The 23,536-nt window shown below is 46.7% G+C and overlaps 1 protein-coding gene across 11 annotated transcripts in view; it reads left to right on the top strand.

Moving 5' to 3' along the window:
• Nucleotides 1–23,536, top strand: part of FAM227A (family with sequence similarity 227 member A) — a 79,334-nt gene that overhangs the window by 2,241 nt on the left and 53,557 nt on the right. For 3 of the 11 annotated variants that reach the window (XM_045062367.1, XM_045062366.1, XM_045062365.1), the window contains 8 exons: nt 1,074–1,307; nt 4,007–4,089; nt 11,655–11,724; nt 12,208–12,284; nt 13,112–13,261; nt 20,391–20,492; nt 20,965–21,069; nt 22,959–23,082. In XM_045062367.1, coding sequence (XP_044918302.1) covers nt 1,166–1,307; nt 4,007–4,089; nt 11,655–11,724; nt 12,208–12,284; nt 13,112–13,261; nt 20,391–20,492; nt 20,965–21,069; nt 22,959–23,082 — 853 coding nt within the window. In that variant the 5' untranslated portion in view covers nt 1,074–1,165. Of the gene's footprint in view, nt 1–1,073; nt 1,308–4,006; nt 4,090–9,368; nt 10,346–11,654; nt 11,725–12,207; nt 12,285–13,111; nt 13,262–20,390; nt 20,493–20,964; nt 21,070–22,958; nt 23,083–23,536 lie in introns of those variants that run through there. The other 8 variants (XM_045062372.1, XM_045062371.1, XM_045062363.1 and 5 more) reach the window with 8 other exon arrangements.

Here is a 23,536-nt window from a genome sequence, read left to right as displayed (position 1 = left end):
GAGTCTAAAATGGAATCAGATATTGAGTGTGCCGAACCCCTAGGGAGCAACTTGCCTGATGGAAAAAGGTGTGGAAGCAAATAATTCCCGTTCAGAATTGTAAGTGCTGTAATGGAGAGATGAAAGCAGAATCCTGAACTTTCCAGAGGAGGGGTGGTCACTAATGGCCTAGAGTAATTCAGGAAGGTTTTCTAAAAGATGTGTCACCTGGGATGTGCATTGACTAGATGGAATTGCGTGTGTAAAGGCATAGAGGCCAGCAGCATAGCACAGCAGGGACGAGGAGCAATTTCAGAGGGGCGGGCATATAGGTTGAGTGGTTGCGTAGAAAAGGGCAGAGCAGAAGGCATCAACTGAAGAAGAGGGAGAGAGGATGTGATGAGAGGGGCCTTGGTTAATTTTCCCACTAAACCACCTTTCCTCTCTCCTTCCATTATGTATGAGCTTCTTGAGGGCCGATCTGAGTCTTTACTTCCTTAGAAACAGGCCTATGCCACCAGGCTCAGGATATGGAAGATCCACAAATAGTAGAATGAACTCCTGGTTAATAAGCAAGGATCCAGGAGGGCAGTCCAGCCGGAGTGTTCTGAAGGCAGGAGGAAGAGTAGTGATGGGGCCAGCATTCTGGGAGGGGGCAGAAAGCCTCAGGTAGATCACCAGCTTCATGCTGAGGAGATAGACCCAGTATCATAGAATCAGAGCAGCTGAGAGCCGAAAAAGGGTCTTAGGAATCTAATCCAAATCTCTGACTTTGCAAATGAGCCTCAGAGAGACAGGAATTTGATTTCCTTTCTAATTTGGAAACTGATTTGCTGGGTGCTCTGGAGCCCTGGCCTTTCCAACACTCTAGTCTCCTTACTGTAAAAACTAGAACAGCTTTCTTGGCAAACAGGGGGAACATCGACAGGCCAGAAAAAGTTGATGTGTCTGAAATCCTCAGTCAAGAAGGGCGTGTCAGATGGAGGCCTTTATCCCCCGTGTTGCAGGCAGCGTGCACCTTGCCATCAGCCCTGCTTACCAGACGAGCGTGGTTGTGCTTTCTAAGGTGGTTCTATGGTATTTGTGATTTCCAGGAGGCTGGCTGAACAGAGAACAAGATCGGAGTGGGAAATGAGAGATTCTTAAGTGGAAACGTACTGTTTGTCAGTTTACGAGAAACTGGATCATGGCTTATTTCAGGAACATAGATACCATCAATGTCACTGCCTTGCCAATGGTGCCAGTAGACGAGCACCTGACTGTCTCCCTCGCTGCGAGGAAAGCGATGAAGAATGCCGCAAGGAAGAATCTGGAAGACAACCCACCCTGTATCCTTTTATGGTGCCGTCTACAATCCAGACCAAATACACCTGCTGCAGACCTGTAACCAGGGCTTGTGTCTGTGACACACGTTATTAGCTCCTTTCCTTATGTGCTCATTGATTTTTTTCAATTAGTTAAGCCCGACCTATGCTCTAAAAGAATTTGAGACTGTGAAGGGTTGTTTGGTTTGAATTTATTTTACTAGGATAATTGGAAAGAGTCCCAAAGGAAGAAGTACTGGAAATATTTGTTGACATATTCATTGAAATATCTTCTGTCTTCCAAAGAATTATAGTTATAGGTAGCAAATAAGAAGTCATGGTGAAGCCCTCAGCCCTCAGATAAGTGAGCTTGAGACCCAACTTTGTTGGGGCACCTGGGTGGCTCTGTTGGTTCAGCATACAACCTTGGCTCAGGTCACAATCTCACGGTTCATGAGTTCGAACCCCGTGTTGGGCTCTGTGCTGACAGCTCAGAGCCTGGAGCCTGCTTTGGATTCTGTGTCCCCCTCTCTCTCTGCCCTTCCCCTGCTCTCACTCTGTCTCAAAAATAAGCAAACATTAACCAAAAAAAAAAAAAAAAAAAAAAAAAGACCCAGCTTCATTGTTCTCATTCCAATTGGCCTCACTTCTCACCTGCCAGGCCTCCTACCTGGGCTCAGAGTTTGCCCTCTCTGGCATCACCTGGACTCTTCCAGAATCTTACTTCTCTAGCCCTCCCTTTATTGATCCACATCTCACTTGTGACTCTGAACTCTATGCCAGGGACCCGCAGAACCCCATCTCTGGAGGACCTTAGAGCTCATCCGGCAAATAACCCTCTCAGGTTATAAATACCGCCAGATGGTCCCATCTCATAAAGAGCCCATTGACCTTCAAGTCCCACTGCTGCCAGCCAAACCATGTGTCCCTCTGTATCCCCTCGCTTTCTACACCTCTCAGAAACCCTTCTCAAGATGAGCACAAGTGATCCCATCAGAGGCTGCTTCAGGGACTCACTTCCCTGGCCCTTTTTCTAATGTCCCCTCTTCCTCCTTAATCCCACACTCCTCTGAACCTAACTAACCCATTTCCCTTCCTATGATTTTCATGTCCCTCCTTGGCGTCTTCATTGGTCAAGTGTCCTCCGGTTTATAAGAACCCTTGAGGATAATGGAAGTAAGAGTGAACCCTGCTTTTTGTGAAGGCAGTGAGAAGTGATAGGATTATGGGGCTTCTGCAAAGGATATATCCTAGACCGGTTGAGGCTAAGACGAAAAGAAATGCAAACCTAGAGAGGGTGACAAGAGGGGCCATTGAACTAGGCAGAGACTTCAACAGTGATAAACAAGGTTGAGATACCCTCCGATCCAGCCATGCCTCACCTGAAAATGTCTCTTAAAGCAATAATCCAAAATATGGAAACAACTCTCTGTGTATACCACAGCATTATTTACAATTGCAAAAAAATGATGAACAACTTAAGTATTCAATAGCCATGAAACAATTAAGTGTATTAAAGTACATTCTCCAAGTGGATTCATATAATGCCATTTAAAATACTATGAAAATTATTTCGCTCTATGGAGCATGATCATGATAATGAATGGAAGAGAAGTCCGAGTCCTAAAGTAGGCATTCACTGAGATTACAATTATGTAAAAAGGTATCTGTATAAAAAATACTGGAAGGAAATCTCCCTGAATCCTAACAGAGGTTGTTAGGGTGGTAGCAGAATGGGTGTTTCTTTTTATGTTTTTTTTTTTTTTTAATTTTTTTTTTTTAACGTTTGTTTATTTTTGAGACAGAGACACAGCATGAACGGGGGAGGGATAGAGAGAGAGGGAGACACAGAGTCGGAAGCAAGCTCCAGGCTCTGAGCCATCAGCCCAGAGCCCGACGCAGGGCTCGAACTCGCAGACCACGAGATCGTGACCTGAGCCGAAGTCGGACGCTTAACCGACTGAGCCACCCAGGCGCCCCTCTTTTTATGTTTTTCCAAGGTGTCTAGGATGTGGTTAGTTTTCATTTAGAATTGATAAAGCCACTCATTTATTTTTTTTTAATTTTTTAATGTTTATTTTTGAGAGTATTTGTAATGTTTTTTATTTTATTTTATTTTAAAAAAAAAATTTTTTTTTCAACCTTTTTTATTTATTTTTGGGACAGAGAGAGACAGAGCATGAATGGGGGAGGGGCAGAGAGAGAGGGAGACACAGAATCGGAAGCAGGCTCCAGGCTCCGAGCCATCAGCCCAGAGCCTGATGCGGGGCTTGAACTCACGGACCGTGAGATCGTGACCTGGCTGAAGTCGGACGCTTAACCGACTGCGCCACCCAGGCGCCCCTGTAATGTTTATTTTAATGTTTATTTTTGAGAGAGAGAGAGAGACAGAGTGTGAGTGGGGGAGGGGCAGAGAGAGAGAGGGAGACAAAGAATCTAAAGCAGGCTCCAGGCTCTGAGCTGTCAGCACAGAGCCCAATGCGGGGCTCGAACTCACGAACTCATGGACCGTGAGATCATGACCTGAGCCGAAGTCCAAAGCTTAAGGGACTGAGCCACCCAGGTGCCTAAAGCCACTCATTTAAAATGATAAAAGAAGTGTGAATGTTTGCAAAGAAAGTAGTTAAGTGGAGAGAGTAAGGGACTGTCCTTGCCAGCCTAGTCCCATCATGTTCCTGCGTGATTAGCACCCAGAAAATTTCCTTAGCAAACTCACCTGCCAGCCTGCCTTATTGGTTCCATCCACCAGGTGAACGAAACGATTGGGGAGCTAGATCTGAGTCCCAATGCGTTGGCCAACAACCTGGTGAGTTATGGGTGCTGAGGTAAGGCTTGGGGCAGCAAGGGCTCCGGGAGTCCCGCCCATTTATTTGAAAGCACCTTTGCACAATAGGGGTCTCAGAGATATATTTTATTAATTAGCAAGCTTTCTTTTTTGGAGCAGTTTTAGTTCACAGCAAAATTGAGCTGAAAGTACGGAGTTCCCACATACCCCTGTCCCCACGCATGGGCGAGCTGCCTGTCACCACACTGGTACATTTGTTACAAGCGATAAACCCACACTGATGCATCATTATCACCCCAAGTGCGTTGTTCACGTTAGGGCTCTCTGTGCTGTACATTCTATGAGTTGGGACAAATGTGTAATGACATATATCCACCTTTGTAGTATCCTTTTTTTTTTTTTTACATTCATTTATTTTAGAGAGACAGAGCGTGAGCCAGGGAGGGGCAGAGAGAGGGAGACACAGAATCCAAAGCAGGCTCCAGGCCCTCAGCTGTGAGCGCAGAGCCCGACGAGGGGCTCAAACTCACAAACCGCGAGATCATGACCTGAACTGAAGTCGGATGCCCAACCGACTGAGCCACCCAGGCGCCCCACCTTTGTAGTATCCTACAGAATAGTCTCACTGCCCTAAAAATCCTCCCCCCCATTTACGGCGCCCCCGCATCTCCTGGCAACCACTGAACTTTTTGCTGTCTCCATATTTGCCTTTTCCAAAATGACAGAGTTAGAACCATACAGGATGCAGCCTTTTCAGATTGGTTTCTTTCACTTAGTCGTATGCATTTAAGGTTCCTCCACGTGTTTTCATGGCTCGATAGCTCGTTTCTTTTTGGGGCTGAATAATATTCCTTTGTCTGGATGTGCCACAGTTTATTTATCTGTTCACCTACGGAAAGGCCTCTCGATTGCTTCTAAGTTTTGGCAATTATGCATAAGGCTGCTGTGAACATCTATGTGCAGGGTTTTGTGTGGATGTATATTTTCAGTTCATTTGGGTAAATAGTGAGGAGCGTGATTCCTGGACCATCTGGTAAGAGTATGTTTAGTTTTGTAAGAAACTGCCAAAGTGTCTCCCAAAGTGGCTGTACCCTTTTGCATCCGCAGCAGCCATGAATGAGAGCTCCTGTCACTCCACATCCTCACCAGCATTTGGTGTTATCAGTGTTCTCGATTTTGGCCATTCTAATCAGGATATAGCGATATCTCCTTGTCGTTTGAAGTTGCGATTCTCTAATGACATTGAACGTCTCTCCATATGCCTACTCGCCATCTGTCTCTCTTCTTGAGTGGGGTGTCTGTTGAAGTCTTTGCCCCATTTTTTTAAATTTTGTTTTGTTTTATTTAATTTATTTTTTTAATATATATATTTTTAAATTTTTATTTATTTTTGAAAGAGGGAGAGACAGAGCATGAACAGGGGAGGAGCAGAGAGCGAAGGAGACACAGAATCCGAAGCGGGCTCCAGGCTGTGAGCTGTCAGCACAGAGCCCTACGCAGAGCTCGAACTCATGAACCACGAGATCACGACCTGAGCCAAAGTTGGATAATTAACTGACTGAGCCACCCAGGTGTCCCTGCCCCATTTTTTGATTGAGTTGTTTGTTTTCTTATTGTTGGGTTTTAACAATTCTTTGTGTATTTTGGATAACGGTCCTTTACCAGCTGTGTGTTTTGCAGATCTTTTCTGCCACTTTACTCCCAACTAAATCTCCTAACCCCATTACCCCTGGCGTCTTGCTTTCCACCAAGCTCCTCTGTCCCCAGGGCCCAGACCTGGTGAATGCCTCTGCAGGTTTTAGCCGCACCCCTATCCCAACTTTTCTGGTGCTGACTTTTGGGGTCAGTTCATCTCTTGAGTTAGTCTTTTTGATTTATTTTTTAAAATTTAGCGGTGCCTGGGTGGCTCAGTGGGTTAAGCATCTGACTCCTGATTTCAGCTCAGGTCATGATCTCATAGTCAGTTGTGAGATCGAGCCCCACGTTTGGCTCTGCGCTGACGATACAGAGCCTGCTTGGGATTCTCTCTCCATCTCTCTGCATCCCCCCCCCAAATAAATTAAAATTAGAATTAAAAAACAGTTTAGGGCGCCTGGGTGGCGCAGTCGGTTAAGCGTCCGACTTCAGCCAGGTCACGATCTCGCGGTCCGTGAGTTCGAGCCCCGCGTCAGGCTCTGGGCTGATGGCTCAGAGCCTGGAGCCTGTTTCCAATTCTGTGTCTCCCTCTCTCTCTGCCCCTCCCCCGTTCATGCCCTGTCTCTCTCTGTCCCAAAAAGAAATAAACGTTGAAAAAAATAATAATAATAAAAAAAACCAGTTTAAATGTCAGGACAATGCATTCTAAAATATTCAAACTATCTCCAAGTATAAAAGTAAACCGTAAAATTTACTTCACTCCCAGCCCTTTATTTCCTCCTGAGAAGTAACCACTATTAATTGTTTGTTTTGTATCCTTCCAGAGTTTTTTAAAAAAAATATTTTATTTTTCTTTGTGGATGGAACTGGAGGGTATCATGCTAAGTGAAATTAGTCAGTCAGAGAAAGACAAATATCATATGACTTCACTCCTATGAGGACTTCAAGAGACAAAACAGGTGAACGTAAGGGAAGGGAAACAAAAATAATATAAAAAAAGGGAGGTGGGCAAAACATAAGAGACTCATAAATATGGAGAACAAACAGAGGGTTACAGGAGGGGTTGTGGGAGGGGGGATGGGCTAACTGGGGAAGGGGCACTAAGGAATCTACTCCTGAAATCATTGTTGCACTAGATGCTAACTAGTTTGGATGTAAGTTAAAAAAAATTTAAATTAAATTAAAAATTTTATTTTTTATTTATTTTTTAATTTTTTTTTAACGTTTATTTATTTTTGAGACAGAAAGACAGAGCATGAACAGGGGAGGGTCAGAGAGAGGGAGGCACAGAATCCGAAACAGGCTCCAGGCTCCGAGCTATCAGCACAGAGCCCGACCCGGGGCTCGAACTCACGGACCGCAAGATCATGACCTGAGCCAAAGTCGGACGCTCAACCGACTGAACCACCCAGGAGCCTCCAAAAAAATTATTTTTTAAATAATGTCTCCATGGGGCTTGAACTCATGACCCTGAGATCAAGAGTTGCGTGCTCCATCAACTGAGCCAGCCAGGTGCCCAAGAACTTTTTCTATACATTTAGAAACGTAGAACACATATATTTAGGGTTATCGTTTCTTTTTTTTAATGTGAGTAGGGTCATACCATAAATACTGTTTTTGTAACCTGCTTTTGTTTGTTTTGTATTCATTCATTCATTTATTTATTTTTAGCCTCAATAACTCTTGGAGATGCTTCCAAGTCACTGCTGTGGACCTGCCCTGGTCTTTTTGTGACCGCATAATATTCTCTTTGTTGGATGCGGCATCATTAATTTATTCCCTACCGATAAATATTTCGGTGGTGTTTTCGTCATAGTGAACACGTGAATATTTCTGTATTTGGATCTTGGGGCTCATTTGCACGTATTTCTGCACGCTAGAGTCCTAGAAGTGAAATTTCGAATTTTGGTAAATACAGTCGAATCGCCTTTGCCAGAGGTTCAGCCATGTTTTCACTCACGCAGCAACGAGACCATTAGCTTCACTTGCCCCTACCTACCCCACCATCGAGTAGAGCTTAGAATTAAATTGTGAATAAAGGCAACATACACACACACACACACACACACACACACACACACACACAAACTTGGAGTGATTCCATAGAAGTTAAGAAACCTCGTCTCTCTGTGTGTGCCTGTGTAGGCAGGAGAGGTATAGCATTAGAGACACAGACTCCGGAATAAGATGGTCTGTGTTTAAATTCCTGCTCCGCCATTTTCTCACATTGTGAAACTGGGTTAATTGTTTAACCTTTATGAATCTCTGTTTTCTAGAGAATGGTGATAACAAAAATAACGTATCTACCTCATAGGGTTGTTGCAAGAATTAGAGGAGTTAAAACTCATGAAGCCCCATAAATCAGGCCCGAGAAGAGTGCCTGGCTCACAGGAAGGACATTCTATATGTATGAACGTGTAGGAGAAAAGTCTGGAAGGATACACACCAAACAGTCAATGGGGTCATTTCTGGAAAGGGGTGGTATGGAAGGCGAGTAAACATGTTTTTTACTCTGGATACTTCTGTAATGTTGTTTACAAAAGGAATGTATTTGCATGTCAGTTCTGTGATTTTTTTATGGTAATTTTAAAACCAAGAGGAAGAATATTTTGCTCCCAGAAACAGGGTCTGGTGGCTTCTCAAGATTGTCGAGCATTGGGGCGCCTCAGTGGCTTGGTCAGTTAAGTGTCTGACTCTTGATTTTTGGCTCAGGTCATGATTTCACGATTCGTGGACGAGAGTCCCACGTCGGGCTGTGTGCTCACAGTGCAAAACCTGCTTGGGATTCTCTCTCTCCCTCTCTCTCCCTGCCCCTCCCCTGCTCATATTCTCTCTCTCTCTCTCTCTCTCTCTCTCTCTCTCTCTCTCTGTCTCTCTCTCACTCTCCTGCCTCTCAAAATAAGTAAGTAAACATTAAAAAGAAAAAAAGATTGCCTAGCATTGGCATATCTCCTCAGGTGCCCTTCGTGGCCAGTGAGAACCAAGATAGGGCTGGTGGGAGCAACCTTGGGTCCTCATATGACCTGGAGGAAGGGACCCCTTGCCTGTCCTTCCTGTCCTCTGCCCAAGCAGCTGGTGAGATCTGTCAGATGCTCACTGCCTTCTGCCACAAGAGCCCATCCCTAGGCTACCCTGCCCAAGCTCTGTTGGCTGCGGTTTGCCCTGCCCTGTGTCCACCTTGACTGTGCAGCCACTTCTCCTGTGTCGGGGCCGTAGCCAGACGGGTTTCTCCAGCCTCCATGCTGCCGTGCTGCCTGGCACCTAGCCCCGTGCCTAGTGCGTAAGAGGTGCTTCTTAAGTGTGCACTAGTGAACGAATGAGCCCCAGATCCTCCTCCCCACATCCCACATCACCATGTCCCTTTTCTGTTCCTTCTTCCATGCCCTAAGTGTGGGCTTTCCACCTCTCTGGCCATGAACCTTGCTTAGCTCTTCTTCAGCTTTATTTATTTATTTATTTATTTATTTATTTATTTTGAGAGTGAGAGAGAGAGGGAGAGAGCACGTGAGAGAGACAGAGCACGGGAGAGGGGCAGAGAGAGAGAGAAAGAGGGAATCCCAAGCTGGCTTTGCACTAAGCGCAGAGCCTGACGTGGGGCTCGAACTCACGAACCGTGAGATCATGACTTGAGCCAAAATCAACAGGCAGATGCTAAACCGACTGAGCGCCCCCCCCCCCCCCCGCCGCGCACCGGGTACCCCTTGCTTGGCTCTTCCTTCCGGCCCCCTTCCCCTCAAGAGCTCCACTCCTAGCACCAGCTTCACCATTCACCCAGTGGCAGGCACATTCCTTCCGCTCTCCGCCTGGACGTCCTCACCCTAGAAGGGACTTCTCTGCATCCCGTACCCCAAGACTAGTGGAGGGGCCCCTTCTGGGCACATTGCTAGCATCCTGTACCTCCCCACTGCAGCACTGGCCACCTCAAAACCCCTGGCTTCTCCCCACTAATCCCTGAAGCCTCAGGAGCGTTCGCTGCTCTCTGCTGCATCCCCGACACGGGCATAGCATTGGCCTTGAGCAGGTGCTCAGGAAATACTTGTGGAATGAATGATATGGTTGCAAATCCTAGCTTCTCTCCTGTATCTCAGCCTCATATTCCCAGCCACCTAGAGCAGTGGCACCTAAACCTAAGTGATCATCAGACTCCCCTGGGAGGTTTTTTAAAAAATTAAAAGTGAAAAGAGCATCACGTGGGACCGTGTGTTCTGCGTGCTCTCATTTGAACACGATGTCTCTGGAAGGCTATGCAAGAAATTAAGGGTATTGCGTGGAGGGAGGCAGGAGGGAGACTTTTTACTCTACTACTTGATTTTGTACCTTGTGAATTATTTACTGGTTTTAAATTTTAAGTAGAGAACTATTCAGGAGCCACAGTACGTAAACAATTCATGAGCTGAGGCAGACGCAAGGAATGAACTTCTCCATTGAATTGGTGTATCTGAAAAACTCCCCAAGTAGGGGGACAGCCCCACTTGTAGGTACCACTGTCATCTCAGATGCACACGGCCCAGTGCTGGCCTCCTCGTTGACGCCTAAAACTTGCTGGTCTCCCAACGTTCACCTATCCGTTCTGCTCTCTCCGTGTGCAAGTCTTGTCCATCCTTCCAAGGCCGTGACAATATGGGCTACAAGTGGCATCCCGGTAAGGACCAGAGACACCGCTGTTCCACTGCCTTGGCTTATACCCCTCCCGTTCATTCATCATGCCTTATCTTGGCCTATGTTTTTGGAGTGACAGCGTTGACATGTAGACCTACCAGTGTGAGCCCTTTCCCCATCTACATACACCTGCGCACATGCTCATAAAGGGGGTAGAAGACTGGAGGGGGCGTTTCACAGTTTATCAAGCACGACAGATGCCTCATCGTTTCCCCCAGTGCTCGTGGGTGGTCCTCTGTGACTCTTCTAGTTCACACTACTCTCAGTTGCTTCAAACCCAAATGTAGCAATTTAGGACCTACTTGGCCCACGTGTGCTGATGTCAACTGTCCAAACAGATGGTAAATTCCTAAAGGCGAGGACACAGAATCCTCATTCTTCGTTGACTTTATTGTCCAAGAGCAGTGCCGGGCTCATGGCCGATGATCAGTACAACTTGTTGGGTCACTGACATTCATTTTTCTTTCCTTTTGTTCCCTCAGGAGGGGATGCGGGAATGGGGGAGGAGGAATCAGAGATCAAGAGAAATCTGTTGAGAAGTCAAGGGTCTGGTGATTAATAATAATAATAATAATTAGCCTTTATTGAGCAGCTCCTATCTGGTAGTAGCCTCCGCACTAGTGTTTTAAGATGCACTAGGGGCGCCTGGGTGGCTCAATCGGTTAAGCGTCTGACTTCGGCTCAGGTCATGATCTCACTGTTTATGAGTTCGAGCCCCACATCGGGCTCCGTGCTGACAGCTCAGAGCCTGGAGTCTGATTCTGTGTCTTCCCCTTTCTCTGCCCTTCCCCTGCTCACACGCGCTCTCTCTCTGTCTCGCTCTCTCCCTCTCTCTCAAAAATAAATAAACATTAAAAAAAATTTAAGATGCACTCAATACTGTATATCCAATCCTTACAAGGACCCTAGAAGGTAGGTATCATTGTCCCCCTCACAGAGAGTTTAAACAATAGCTTTTAGCCCAGGGAGCTTGATTGGAGCCCCATTCCCACATCCTGTACCTCCTCAGAGGTATAGACAAGAGGAGGCATAGCCAGGAGGAGGGGCAGCGTGGGAGAAGGCAAGGTGGGGGGATGTATCGGTGGTGACACTCGGTGGGGGTGGGAATGAGGTCAGTGACACCAGTGGCCACGGAGACCCTGGCACCTACGGGGAAGACAGGGAGGCGCTGCCACAACCTGTACTCCAGGCCTTTTGCGCACCAGCAGGGGAAATGGCCTGATCTCTGACCCTCATCCCGCACCGAGATCTGCACGAATCCCTAATGCCCCATTTCTTTCTGGTTTTTGAAGGCAATTGAGAGATTTGAGTTGGAGAAGAAGGCTTTGAGAGAGCAAAGTCACGGCGACCCGGGAGACAGAGGCAAAAATCCTTTCTCATAGCCTTGATGGTGTTTCTGTGGGGTTTGGCTATTGTTAGTATCTCAAATGCAGTTAAGCAGGAATCCAGCATTTCAACTGAGGATAGCTTTGTCCTCTTCTGGAGGAGTCTCATGTCTGACTTGCTGGCATTGGGCAAGTTAGGAGGGAAGGACGGCGCACTTAGAGACGGCCTACCAGGTGGCACTTCTCCTATTAAATCTTTGCAATGCCCCCAGCTGTGGGCTAGGTGCCGCTGAACAGAGTTTACAGACAAGGGAACAGGCTTGGGGGCAAGGGGACAGCTTGTCTGCGGTGGGTCCTGGATCCAGGGAGCCAGCAACTCAGGCGGGGACCAGTGAGACTAACAGTGTGACCGTCCTCTGGCAGCTCAGGCTGAGTGAGTGAAACATCCCAGCTATGGTTACTGCACAGCGACGGACAGACCTCGTGGTTACATCCTTTCTCTTCTTCCATTCTTCTGCAGACAAGAGTCACAGAAAATCACAGCATATTTGCAGAGGCTCGGAATCTAGGAATGTCAAATCTTTCATCAATAAAAGGGTAAGGGATCTGCTGCTGGGTCTCTCTCTGACTGGTTTCTGCTGGGCATGAAAGAGATTTTAGTCCTGGGGAGGGGACGCTTGGCACCTGGATGGTGATTGTGCAGGAAAACTTCAGAGTGCCCTTTTTAGAGGATCTTAAAGTAGTTCGCTCTCTGTCTCTATCTCAAAACAAATAAATAAATACACTTAAAAAAAGAAAAGTAACTCAGTCCCCCAAAATGTTTCCTTCCAGCAGGTGCCTCGGGTGATGGCAATTGGTTTTCTCTTTCCACTTTTCTGTATCTTCACATTTTTTATAGTTGTTATATTGCCTTTTTCCCCCAGAAATTCATAATGAATAAACCCAAGGGGGAAACTGTATGCTCCAAATTATTAATGACAGTAATATTAATTGGAGGTAATCCGTGAGTAGTTAATTAAATGATAGCCCATCTTCATAACAGGATCTATTCTCTGAAGTGATACATTTGAAGACAGTGTAGCAATGTGGAAAATCTAAGGTGGAGAAAGCAGGACACCGTGTGTGTGTATGTGTGTGTGTGTGTGTGTGTGTGTGTGTGTGTGTGTGTGTATTTATGTATTGTAACATGAGTCGAGTTATATCTGCATATTTGCAAACATGCTCAGAGCCTGAAAGGGAAAATAGAAATAATGTAAATCATTTGGTAAGAGGTGCTGGGGTCCTGAATGTGCCCCCATTTTGTCCAGTTTCTGTAAGCTTGTTACACCATCTTCGTGATAAAAAGGGGAAGATAGCCTAGTTTTTAGTTTTAGTTTAAGCTGTCAAATGATGGACCTGATTTTCATATCTGCTTTTTGTTTCAGAAAACAGCAAATAAAAATCTGCTGGTGGAGCTGTACCAGCACCCACATAAATTTAACAGCGCTGTGCCGAACAGGCTTCCAAATGGGGTGAACTTCTGTGACATGGTGGGCAATGTGGTCCGGGCTGAGAGAAACCGCCTTAGTGGCAAGGTAAGGAAGGAGAGTGGGCAGCTCACCAATGTTACCAACTGTGTGATCCCCCTGCTGTGGGCCCAGCTGTACCCCAGCTTTACAGCCACCATGTGGCAGACAGACATAGCCGTCCCCGTTCTATACCCCAAGGAACTGAGTCAGGTTCACTAAGTAAGTCAGTTTCCACGGCCAGACAGTTTGCAAGTAACTGAGCCGAGATTAGAACCCAAGCCCATGTTCCCTCCAAAACCTAGATTCTTCCTCCCTGAGCACTCATTTCCAGACTGTTTTTTTTTAATTTTTCATTTTTCATTAAAATTCTTTTTAATGTTTATTTTTGCGAGAGAGAGACAGACAGAGCACGAGCAAGGGAGGGCAGAGAGAGAGGGAGACACAGAATCCGAAGCAGGCTTCAGGCTCTGAGCTGTCAGCATAGAGTCCGATGTGGGGCTTGAACTCACAAACCGTGAGATCGTGACCTGCGCCGAAGTCAGACTCTTAACCGACTGAGCCACTCAGGCGCCCCCAGACTGCTTTGATCATGTGTCTTATTGGCAAAAAATTTTGAGCGTGCACCATCATGATCTATGTTTTTTTGTAAATGATATACATACATGCTCTGTTGTCAACTGCTACATTATATATTAGTAATCTTAATTTCTTATTTCTCTTAGTTAGACATTAGTTAGAGTATTTTCCTCCCACGTCCCTTGGTGCCCCTTGGGGAGAACAACCACTTGGAGAGGAGTGCATTGGAGCACACTGGGTTCCTTGGGAAGCAGGGCGGAGGGTGGGGCCGGTATTCCAAGGCCTAGAATATGTGAGACCACTCAAGAGGTGGGGATGAGTGCACAGAGGTGTGGGGAGGGGAGGAAGCCCAGGAAATGGTATCCGCAGCCCTATAGCTGGTCTCATCGCCCTTCATGGTGTCCCCAAAGCAGTTCTAATCGTCGTCCCCTGCTGGGACCCAGGTTCTTAGCCTTGTCTACCTGTACTTCCTACTGCTGCCTCAAACCACTTACTACCCCATCTCTCTCTCTTTTCTCCTCCTCCCTCTGTCCCTTTGTCTCTCTTTCCCTCGCTCCTCTCTCCCTCTGCCCAGCCACCTTCCTTCACTCCCTCCTCTCTTCACGATTTCTCCCTGCTGCCTTCTCTCCGGCGGCGATGTCTCTGCATCAGCTCCGTCGGTCTCATTCCTCTGTGTCTTGCGTTCAGACTTTCTCAGAGTGATGGTCTGTGTGGGCCAGCCGCCGCCCAAGATGACAGTGGTATTTGCTGGAGTTCCAGCGCCTGGCTCCAGCATGGACTGCAGTCAGCAAGTGGACAGCTGCCTTTAACCAGTCGGTAGGGGCTCTGGGCCCAGGTGCCTGGTCCCCTGCCGTCTTTGGCAGAGGGGTGGAGGAGCGGCGGGCACTCACAACGTCACATTCCCTCCAGGACAGTGCAAGAAGATATTCCCCACATTGTTATTTGGGACAGCAAGAAACTGGAAGGGAGGTAGTGCCTCTTGGTGGCTAAGTAGCTCTCTGGGCTCTAGTTTCTGCTGTAAAGTAAGGATAAAAGCAGTCTCTACCTGGAGGTGTTATTGTAACATTAAATAAGATAAGGATCTCATTTAAGTGTATAGAAAGTCCTTAGCGCAGTGCCTAGTAAGTCAGAAGTTCTCAGAAAATGGTAGTTTTTATTATCAGTGCTATTAGCTTAATGATGAATAATAGAAGACTAGCACGGTCATTTGGGGTATATGTATCATGGACTATTTAGCCATTAAAATCAATGTTTACAAAGAGTGTATTGCGCTATGCTGTGGTGTTAAATGAAAGATATCAGTATATAAAACTCTACAGTATGATGCTACGTAAGCACATACAGGAAAATCTGGTGATGCAACCATAGTAGATATCACCGATGTTCACTGAGTGATAAGGTCATACTTTTTTTTCCCTCCTTTGCCTGTACTTCAAAAAAAAAAAAAAAAAAAAAGAACGGGGCACCTGGCTGGCTCACTCAGAAGAGCATGCGACTCTTGATCTTGGGGCTGTGAGTTCAAATCCCACCTGAGGTGTAGAGATTACTTAAATAATAATAAAAAAAAAGTTAAAGATAGATGATAGATAGATAGGTAGGTGGGTAGATAGATAGATAGAGAGATAGAGAGATAGAGAGATAGATAGGAGAGAGATTTGAGAACAAATAGGTTGTATGTTTTATGGGCCTGTTGTCCCTGTGTGACCTTCCAGCCCATGACTTTGCTTGCCCTGCACAGGCCCACTGGCACAGCCACATGTATTCGTGTTCCATTTGCTGTGTGGGTAGCCCCGAGGACAGTGACTGCTGTTACTTAGTGTTCCATTTTTGAGGTCCCATGGGGAATGTTCTCCTTAGGCCTTAATCCCCAGAAAAACTACACATCCCCTGGCATGATTTTAGTCTTATAACTGGTGTTTTCCTTCGGCTCCCAGGAAACTCAAGGCAAATTTGTGTCTTGGCTTTATTTTAATTTTTTTTTTTTTTTTTAAGATTTTATTGGGGCACCTGGGTGGCTCAGTCTGTTCAGCATCTGACTTCAGCTCAGGTCATGATCTCACCGTTCATGAGCCCTATATCGGGCTCTCTGCTGTCAGCACAGAGCCTGCTTCAGATCCTCTGTCTCTCTCTCTCTCTCTCTCTCTCTCTCTCTGCACTTCCCCCCAGCCCCCCCAAATAAATAAACATTGAATTTTATTTTATTTTATTTTATTTTATTTTATTTTATTTTATTTTATTTTAATTTTATGTTTTTATTTTTGACACAGAGAGAGACAGAGCATGAGCAGGGGAGGAGCAGAGAGAGAGGGAGACACAGAACCTGAAGCAGGCTCCAGGCTCTGAGCTGTCAGCACAGAGCCCAATGTGGGGCTCGAACCCACAGACTGTGAGATCATGACCTGAGCCGAAGTCGGACACCCAACCGACTGAGCCACCCAGGTGCCCCTAAACATTGAATTTTAATTAAAAAATAAAAACTAAAAGATTTTATGTTTATTTTTCTTTATTTTTGAGAGATAGACAAAGCACAAGCAGGGCAGGGGTAGAGAGAGAGGGAGACACAGAATCAGAATCAGGTTCCAGGCTCTGAGCTGTCAGCAGAGAGCCGGATGCAGGGCTCGAACTGATGAACCGTGAGATCGTGACCTGAGCCGAAGTTGGATGCTGAACTGATTGAGCTACCCAGGTGCCCCATTACCTTTGTTTTTTTTTTAAGTTTATTTATTTTGAGAGAGACAGAGAGAACACAAGTGGGGGAGGGGCAGAGAGAGAGGGAGAGAATCCCAAGCAAGCCCTGCACTGCCCACATAAAGGTGGATGGGGTCTGAACCCATGAAACTGTGAGATCATGAACTGATCTGAAATCAAGAGTCAGACCCTTAACAGACTGAGCCACCCAGGCGCCCCCCTGTGTCTTACCTTTAAAAGGACCCTGTTCCAGCTCTTCAGGGGCCATTGCAAACCCTTCCTTGCCTCCTCGAACCCTCTCCTCTGTCACCGCACCTTCCCTCTTGGCAGTGACATTGCCTCTGCTCTGGAGAAACGGGAGGCCATCACTGGACCGTGAGCTCCATGAGGACGAAAGGCCCGTGTCCCTGGGTCAGTGGTTGGCCCCAGCCGAGCCTCGGAGGCCAAGAGCTGCCCTCACATTCTCACTGCCATTCTCTCCTCGGTGCTGCTGTGACCCACCCCCATTCCTTTCCCATCACTGAAAGTGGCCGTGTCTGTCCGCCCTTGGCTCTCAGAAGGCCAAGTCCACAGGATGTGTTTCTGTTGTTCCATTAGACGACCTCTCTGTAGAACTGGCCGAGAGGATGACTCCCTGCACTTGACAGTTGTGTCCTTCCTCGGTCCCTGTAGCAGCTTCTCCGTCTATGCAGGCAGCACGCTTTGGCCTTCCAAGCCCACGTTCTTCAGGACCCCTGCCTCTGCTCCGTCTTCTTCCTCTACACAGACTCGTGGGCGGGAAGGGGGTGGACATGAGTCATCTCCCCGCATGAGGCTAATCACACTTAGGGACTGTGTCACCACCTCCAAACCCCATGCTGCACTCCGACTCCCATATCCCCCCGCCTCCTGCCCTTCTCAGACTCATGACACTGCTTCTCCTCCTGTCTGGTCGAAAACTGCAGCCTTCCAGCCAAGCATAAGCCAGTCTCCTCCCTGGTCCTCACCCCTGCGTCTGAGCCATCACTGAGATTCACCTGCTGTCTTCCCTGTACCTCCTCCTCCTCCTTGCTGCCACTGCCAAGTTCAAGCCCCACACCTTCCTGTCTGGATCACTGCACCTGCTGTTCAGCATGCCTTCTGCCTGGCCATCTCGGTCCCCTCTAATGTACCTTCTCCCTTCTTCCTCTGGTCTTTTTTTTTTTTTTTTCTACTGTGATTTATTTTTTTTTTATTTTTCTTTAATGTTTATTTTTGAGACAGAGAGAGAGCATGAGCAGAGTGGGGGGAGAGAGAGAGAGGGAGACACAGAATCTGAAGCAGGCTCCAGGCTCCAAGCTGTCAGCACAGAGCCCGATGCAGGGCTCGAACTCACGAGCTGTGAGATCACGACCTGAGCCGAAGTCAGATCCTCAACTGATTGAGCCACTCAGGCACCCCCATCCAGTCATTTTTACTCTCCCCGGTACCCCAGAGCCCCTCTATATGCCCCTGGGATTCCTTCTCTTAAGGCACCCATCACACTGCATTATAAATGTCTGCTTACTTGTGAACGTCTCCAGGGCGGGGACTCTCCATCACCATCTAAGCACCTAGTAGGTGCTCAGTAAATAGCTGTTGAGGGGCTGAAATGAGCTCTTTGAAAGGAAGCAAGAGTGTGAATAAATAAGGAAGAGCTAGCACACCTTTAGTGAGTGTTTCCTAAGTGCCTGACACTGTGCTGAGCACTTTGTGTGTGTCACTCACTCATGTAACGGTCATGGCAGTCCTCGAGGCAGGGACGATCGCTGTCCTCTCCGTTCTCCGTGATGCTGGTAGGCTGGGTCCAAGGGTCCCTGGCTGCACACAGGATAGAAATCAAACAGGGGCCAGCAGGAAGTGAAAGCAGAGTTTATTAAAGGTATAGAGAGAGTGCAGGTAGAGACAGAGTGTCTGGGAGACTCAGAAAGGAAAGGGATATGAATCTTGTCTATGTTTGGGGTCTAGGGTTTTTACTGAAGATGGTGTTCCGGTGTATGTGTCCTCTCAGGCATCAGGGAACGGTTAGCACAAAGACCAAGGCCCAGGTGTTATTCCTTGGAGCCCGGGGGTCTTGGCATCAAGATGTTTAGCATCCGTGGTCCGGAATATGCATATGATGGTTTTTCTGGCCATTCTCACCCGGTCCTCCCTTAGACGTCTATTCTAAAGAAATCATCAACTCCTTGTACTTTACAAGGAGGACAGGCACCATTTGCATTATGAGGCTTGTGTAAAGTGGGGTGTGCAGGTCCTAGCAAGAATAGAAGAGGAAAAAGGAGCAAAAAGCAGGGTCTTTTTTTTTTTTTAAGTTTATTTATTTATTTTGAGAGAGAGAGCATTAGCTGGGGAGGAGCAGAGAGAGAGAGAATCCCAAGTAGGCTCGAACCCACAAACCGCAAGATCATGACCTGAGCCAAAACCCAGAGTCAGAAGCTTAACCGACTGAGCCACTCAGGCCTCCCACAGAAAGCAGATTCTTATGGAGTCCTTCAGTTTCCCTCTGTCCTCTGGTTGAGGAAGCTGAGCACATACAGGTTCAATAACGTTGCTCAAGGCCACACAGCTTCTTAGCATAAGAGCCGGATTTGAATCCAGCTGGATTCGAAGTCTGTGCTCTGAACTGCTCTGACTGTATGCTTTCTCTAAGGAAACGTGAGGAACGGTGAAAAAGACAAAGCAGAGAGCTGGGCTCAGAGAACTCCCTGCCGATGAGGGAGGCTTATCCACGCACCCTGCCCCCAGCTTCCATAGGCCTGAAGGGAGAGCCAAGGAGTCTCCCCCTTTGCATCCAAGAGGGGGCAGGAATGGGATCTCTTCGCTCTTCATAATGCTAAGAGGCAGCGTGTGTGGTGTCTCTGGGGTCAAGCTGCCTGCTCCGGAGCCTCCCCGGCCATGCAAACTTGGGCAAGAGTCCTAAACTTTCGGACCCTCCCTTTCCTCTTCTATAAACCGGGGATGCCTGTAGTAGCTACCACCTAGATGGTAACAAACGAAATGAGGTGAGGGGTGAAGGGCACAGCCCTGTGCCAGACACATGGTAAACATTCAACAAATATTACATGTCATTACGCTATTAAGATGATAGCTCTGGAATCAGAGTCAGGTTACCGGGTCGCCTTGCAACGAAGTCTGAACTTCCTGCCCCTCCGAGTTCGCTGATAATTCCGATTTTAGAGTTGCATGTGCTTACCGTGAACCCCGCAGAATCTCCTGGTCCAGTGGCTTGCAGCTGTGTAGCGTGTGTGTTTGTTGATTGCCGCTGATCGGAGTAGGTGACAGAACGGGGAAGCTGCCTCCAGTTACAGATTCCAGTGCTGGCTCTGCCACTCGCTGGCTGTATCTCTTTGGGCAAGGGACTTCAGCTCTTCGGTCCTCAGTTGGCTCGTCTGTAAAATGGGGATAGTAGTAACACGCCTTGTGTGATTATCTTAGCGGTTAGATGAGAATGTGCAAAAATACCTGGAAAGGCAAATAGTCGGCACTCACTAAACTAAAAGGGTAAGTGTTTCTTTTAAGTTGACTCCAAAGATGACGGGTGGGAAGATGGTGTGGTTAGCGACAATAACAAGCTGTGGAACGTAGGAGGAAAGGCGGGTTCTGAACGGAGAGGATTATTAATTATTGATAATTAATTATTAATTATTATATTATTTATTATTATAAATAATAATTATAAATAATTATAAATATAAATAGTGTAAATAATATTATTATTTATTTAATTATTTATTGTATATTATTTATTATTAATTAATTATATTATTATCATTATTAATTATTATTAATTATTATTATTAATTATTAATCCTGTTGCGGCTCCACAGCCACAGTGAAATCATGAAACAATGAAAAATTGTGTTTTCAAAGACAACAGCAATAATAATGTGAATTTTGTTGTTGTTGTTGTTGTGTTTTTTTTTTTCTTCCCAAGTCTTTCTGCTCCGATAGAGAATTAGAGAAGTTTCTGTCTTCTCCTTCTCCAAGAGCCATATGGCTGGATAGCTTCTGGTGGATCTTTCACGAGAGGTACCAGGTAAATCTGCGTGCTTCTCTCCCTTGCTTAAGTTACTTTTCTATGGAATAAACCCCAATGTCTCTAACACGGGCTACCAGGCTCTCTGATTCTATGGAGCACCCCTGCAGCCCCATCTGCCACCCCTTCCCTTCCCCACCCGTGTCTCGTCCATCCATCCTGTGCTTCAGCCTCCGCACAATGTCCCGTAGCCCCCTGAGCATCAGGAACTGGTCCCTGACACATGGCTGGTCGAGCACAGGGCCGGGAGCAGGGTCGGGACCTCCCACCCCAGAGTTTGCGCACTTGCTTCAACAATCCGCCCCACGTACAAATCGATTTCATAAATCCTATAAAAATCAGCGTACTATTTCGTAAATGACAGGAGGTTCAACCTCTCGAGAATAAGAGGAGTACGTATTTAAGAACCTCAGGCCTTAGCCGGTTCATCAGGAGGCTCTAGTAACTCCTTCTCCACTCTTATTCCTGGTAGCCAAACAAGGAGATCCAGAATAAGCTGTTTGATCGGATATCCCAACACTACGCGTCTCTCTTGTTGCATGAATCCAAATCCCACTATGAAGAGGCTCTCTTGAAAGTGAGCATCAACCACTGTTGGGAGAACAAAAAATCACGCTAATGCCAATAGAATGCCCTTAACATTCTTTCTGTGAGGGAGTAATTAGTAAGTTGTGCTATATTCATACACAGACTTGCAATGCCGCAGTCACAAAAAAATAAGGTAGATCTATATATGGCGTATTTTAAGTGGAAAGCAAAGAAATTTCTAGAACTCTGTGTTTAAAAATGTATATGTATATATGCATGTGTGCCTATGAATAGAAAAAAAAAATCTGGAAAAATACTTACCCAGCTCTTAGCAATGATTATCTCTGGGGAATGAGGTTGTAAGAGACTTCCTTTTCTACTTTAAATATTCCTGTAGTATTCAAATAAGCATGTGATTTTAAAATTAAAAAGCATGAATATACATACATTCACAAAGACTGATTTAACTACGTAAATAAATTACCACAAAGTTAAAAGGCAAATGCGAAACTGCAGAAATCACGGAGCATATATGTCACACAATGGAAAGAACTCTTACAAATCGGGACGCCTGGCTGGCTCAGTTGGAGGAGCGTTCATCTCTTGATCTCGGGGTCATGAGTTCGAGCCCCACGTTGGGTACAGAGATTACTTAAATACACAACAACTTAAAAAAAAAAAAAGAACTCTTATAAATCTTATGAAACCCCTTCTAGACCAGCGGACAAAGTACCAAACCAGAAATTCATCAGGGAAGAAATACAAATGGGAAAAAAAGTTCACCCTTAACAGTCGTCAAACATACAAATTAAAACAATAGCCATTTGATGCCCCTTTTTACCTGCTGGATTGCATGGATTAAAAAGAATAATCGCCAGGGTTGTGAAGGATCTAGGGAAATGACACTCTGACAGTCTGAGAGAGAAGTGCATCGATACATTTTTGCTACGATAAGCCCCCAACATATCATAGCTGCTATGATTACTATCGTCATTCCATCTTTTTTTTTTTTTAATTTTTTTTTCTTTTAACGTTTATTTATTTTTGAGACAGAGAGAGACAGAGCATGAACGGGGGAGGGGCAGAGAGAGAGGGAGACACAGAATCGGAAGCAGGCTCCAGGCTCTGAGCCATCAGCCCAGAGCCCGACGCGGGGCTTGAACTCACGGACCGCGAGATCGTGACCTGAGCCGAAGTCGGACGCTTCACCGACTGAGCCACCCAGGTGCCCCTGTGATTCCATCTTCTGGAAGTCATAATCGAATACTCGGGAAAAACTGCTTTCACTCATGCATTCCACAAAGTTTTGACTGCCTGCTATGTGCCAGACATAGAAACGGTATCCACCGATGGGGGGTGTTGAAGTAAATTTTGATATGCCTACTCAACACAATGTTATGAAGTTCACTCGTGGGAAAAAAAAATCCCGAAGAGTTTCTAACAACCCGAGGAAGCGCTTCTACTATATTGTTAAATGAACAAAGCCAGATATAAATGTATAATTTGAACTCAACCGTAGTTAAGAAGGGACAACAGTTCCACGCGTGCAGAGGGGAAAAAAAATAACAGTCGTGGTACTTCCTGTAATCTCTGATGGGGGGGGGTCAAATGTATCTTGTCATCCGGGCTACTCTTTGGAGGTGGCGGAAGGGGCTGAGCCGCAGACCACGTGCAGAGGGCAAGCGAGAGGGGGAGGTTGCCGGCCAAGCCTAGCCTGAGGTCTGAGGTGGGGTCCCCAGGTAGGGTAAGGAGTCCACCAAGATGTGGGCCAATGACAGATAGAGACTGCTCCCCCCATGAATGGAAGGCAGCACGGTGTCAGGTGGAGAGTTTTATCACGGATCCTTTCCACGGTCGGGGGCTCTTTTCTGGGTGTGGAAACGTCCAGAACATGGCCTGAGCTCTGCTTCCCCCCCACCCCGCCCCCGCCCTCCCCAGAGGCTGCCATCACTTCTGAGTAAAGCCCTGTACACCAGCTTCTGTTGCTGCTTCCCACAGTCCTGGTTCAACACGCACGATTTCAAGTCGGACATCTGCAACACAATGAGCCTGTGGATTTCGGGTAAGAGGAGCCTGCTCTGTCCTGGGGAACGCGATTCCGGAAACACTTTTCTGCCTGAGCCTAGGTCATAACACCCTTTACTGAGGCAGCTATCCTCTACTCTCGTTGACGTTCAAGAAGGTAAGGTGTGCGGTTAGAGCCCCGTGGAGTACTGATCTCGCCTGCTTCCGCAGAACAGTTCTGAGATGTTCTTAGTCCCTTTTTGTGCCCGGTGCATCTGTAGGGAGCAGGCTCCAGCCGAGCCTCATTAGTTGGCCATGTGCTGTGGGCTGATGGATGCAGAACTCAGCAACCCCAAAGCGTATGCTGGTTGGACGATCCCAACCTTCCTCCCCCGGGTGACTCCATGTGGCCCAACTGTAGTCCCCTTGTCCCTGCTGCCCGCACAGTGAGTGCCCAGGGTGGTGTTTGCTTTTAACGACTTTTCACTCCACTTCCCCACTCCCCTCTTCTC

The sequence above is a fragment of the Felis catus genome, chromosome B4 (genome assembly GCF_018350175.1).
Source record: "Felis catus isolate Fca126 chromosome B4, F.catus_Fca126_mat1.0, whole genome shotgun sequence".
NCBI lineage: Eukaryota > Metazoa > Chordata > Mammalia > Carnivora > Felidae > Felis > Felis catus.
The sequence above is the reverse complement of the archived record's forward strand: the minus strand, read 5'-3'. Positions and strand labels throughout refer to the sequence as shown.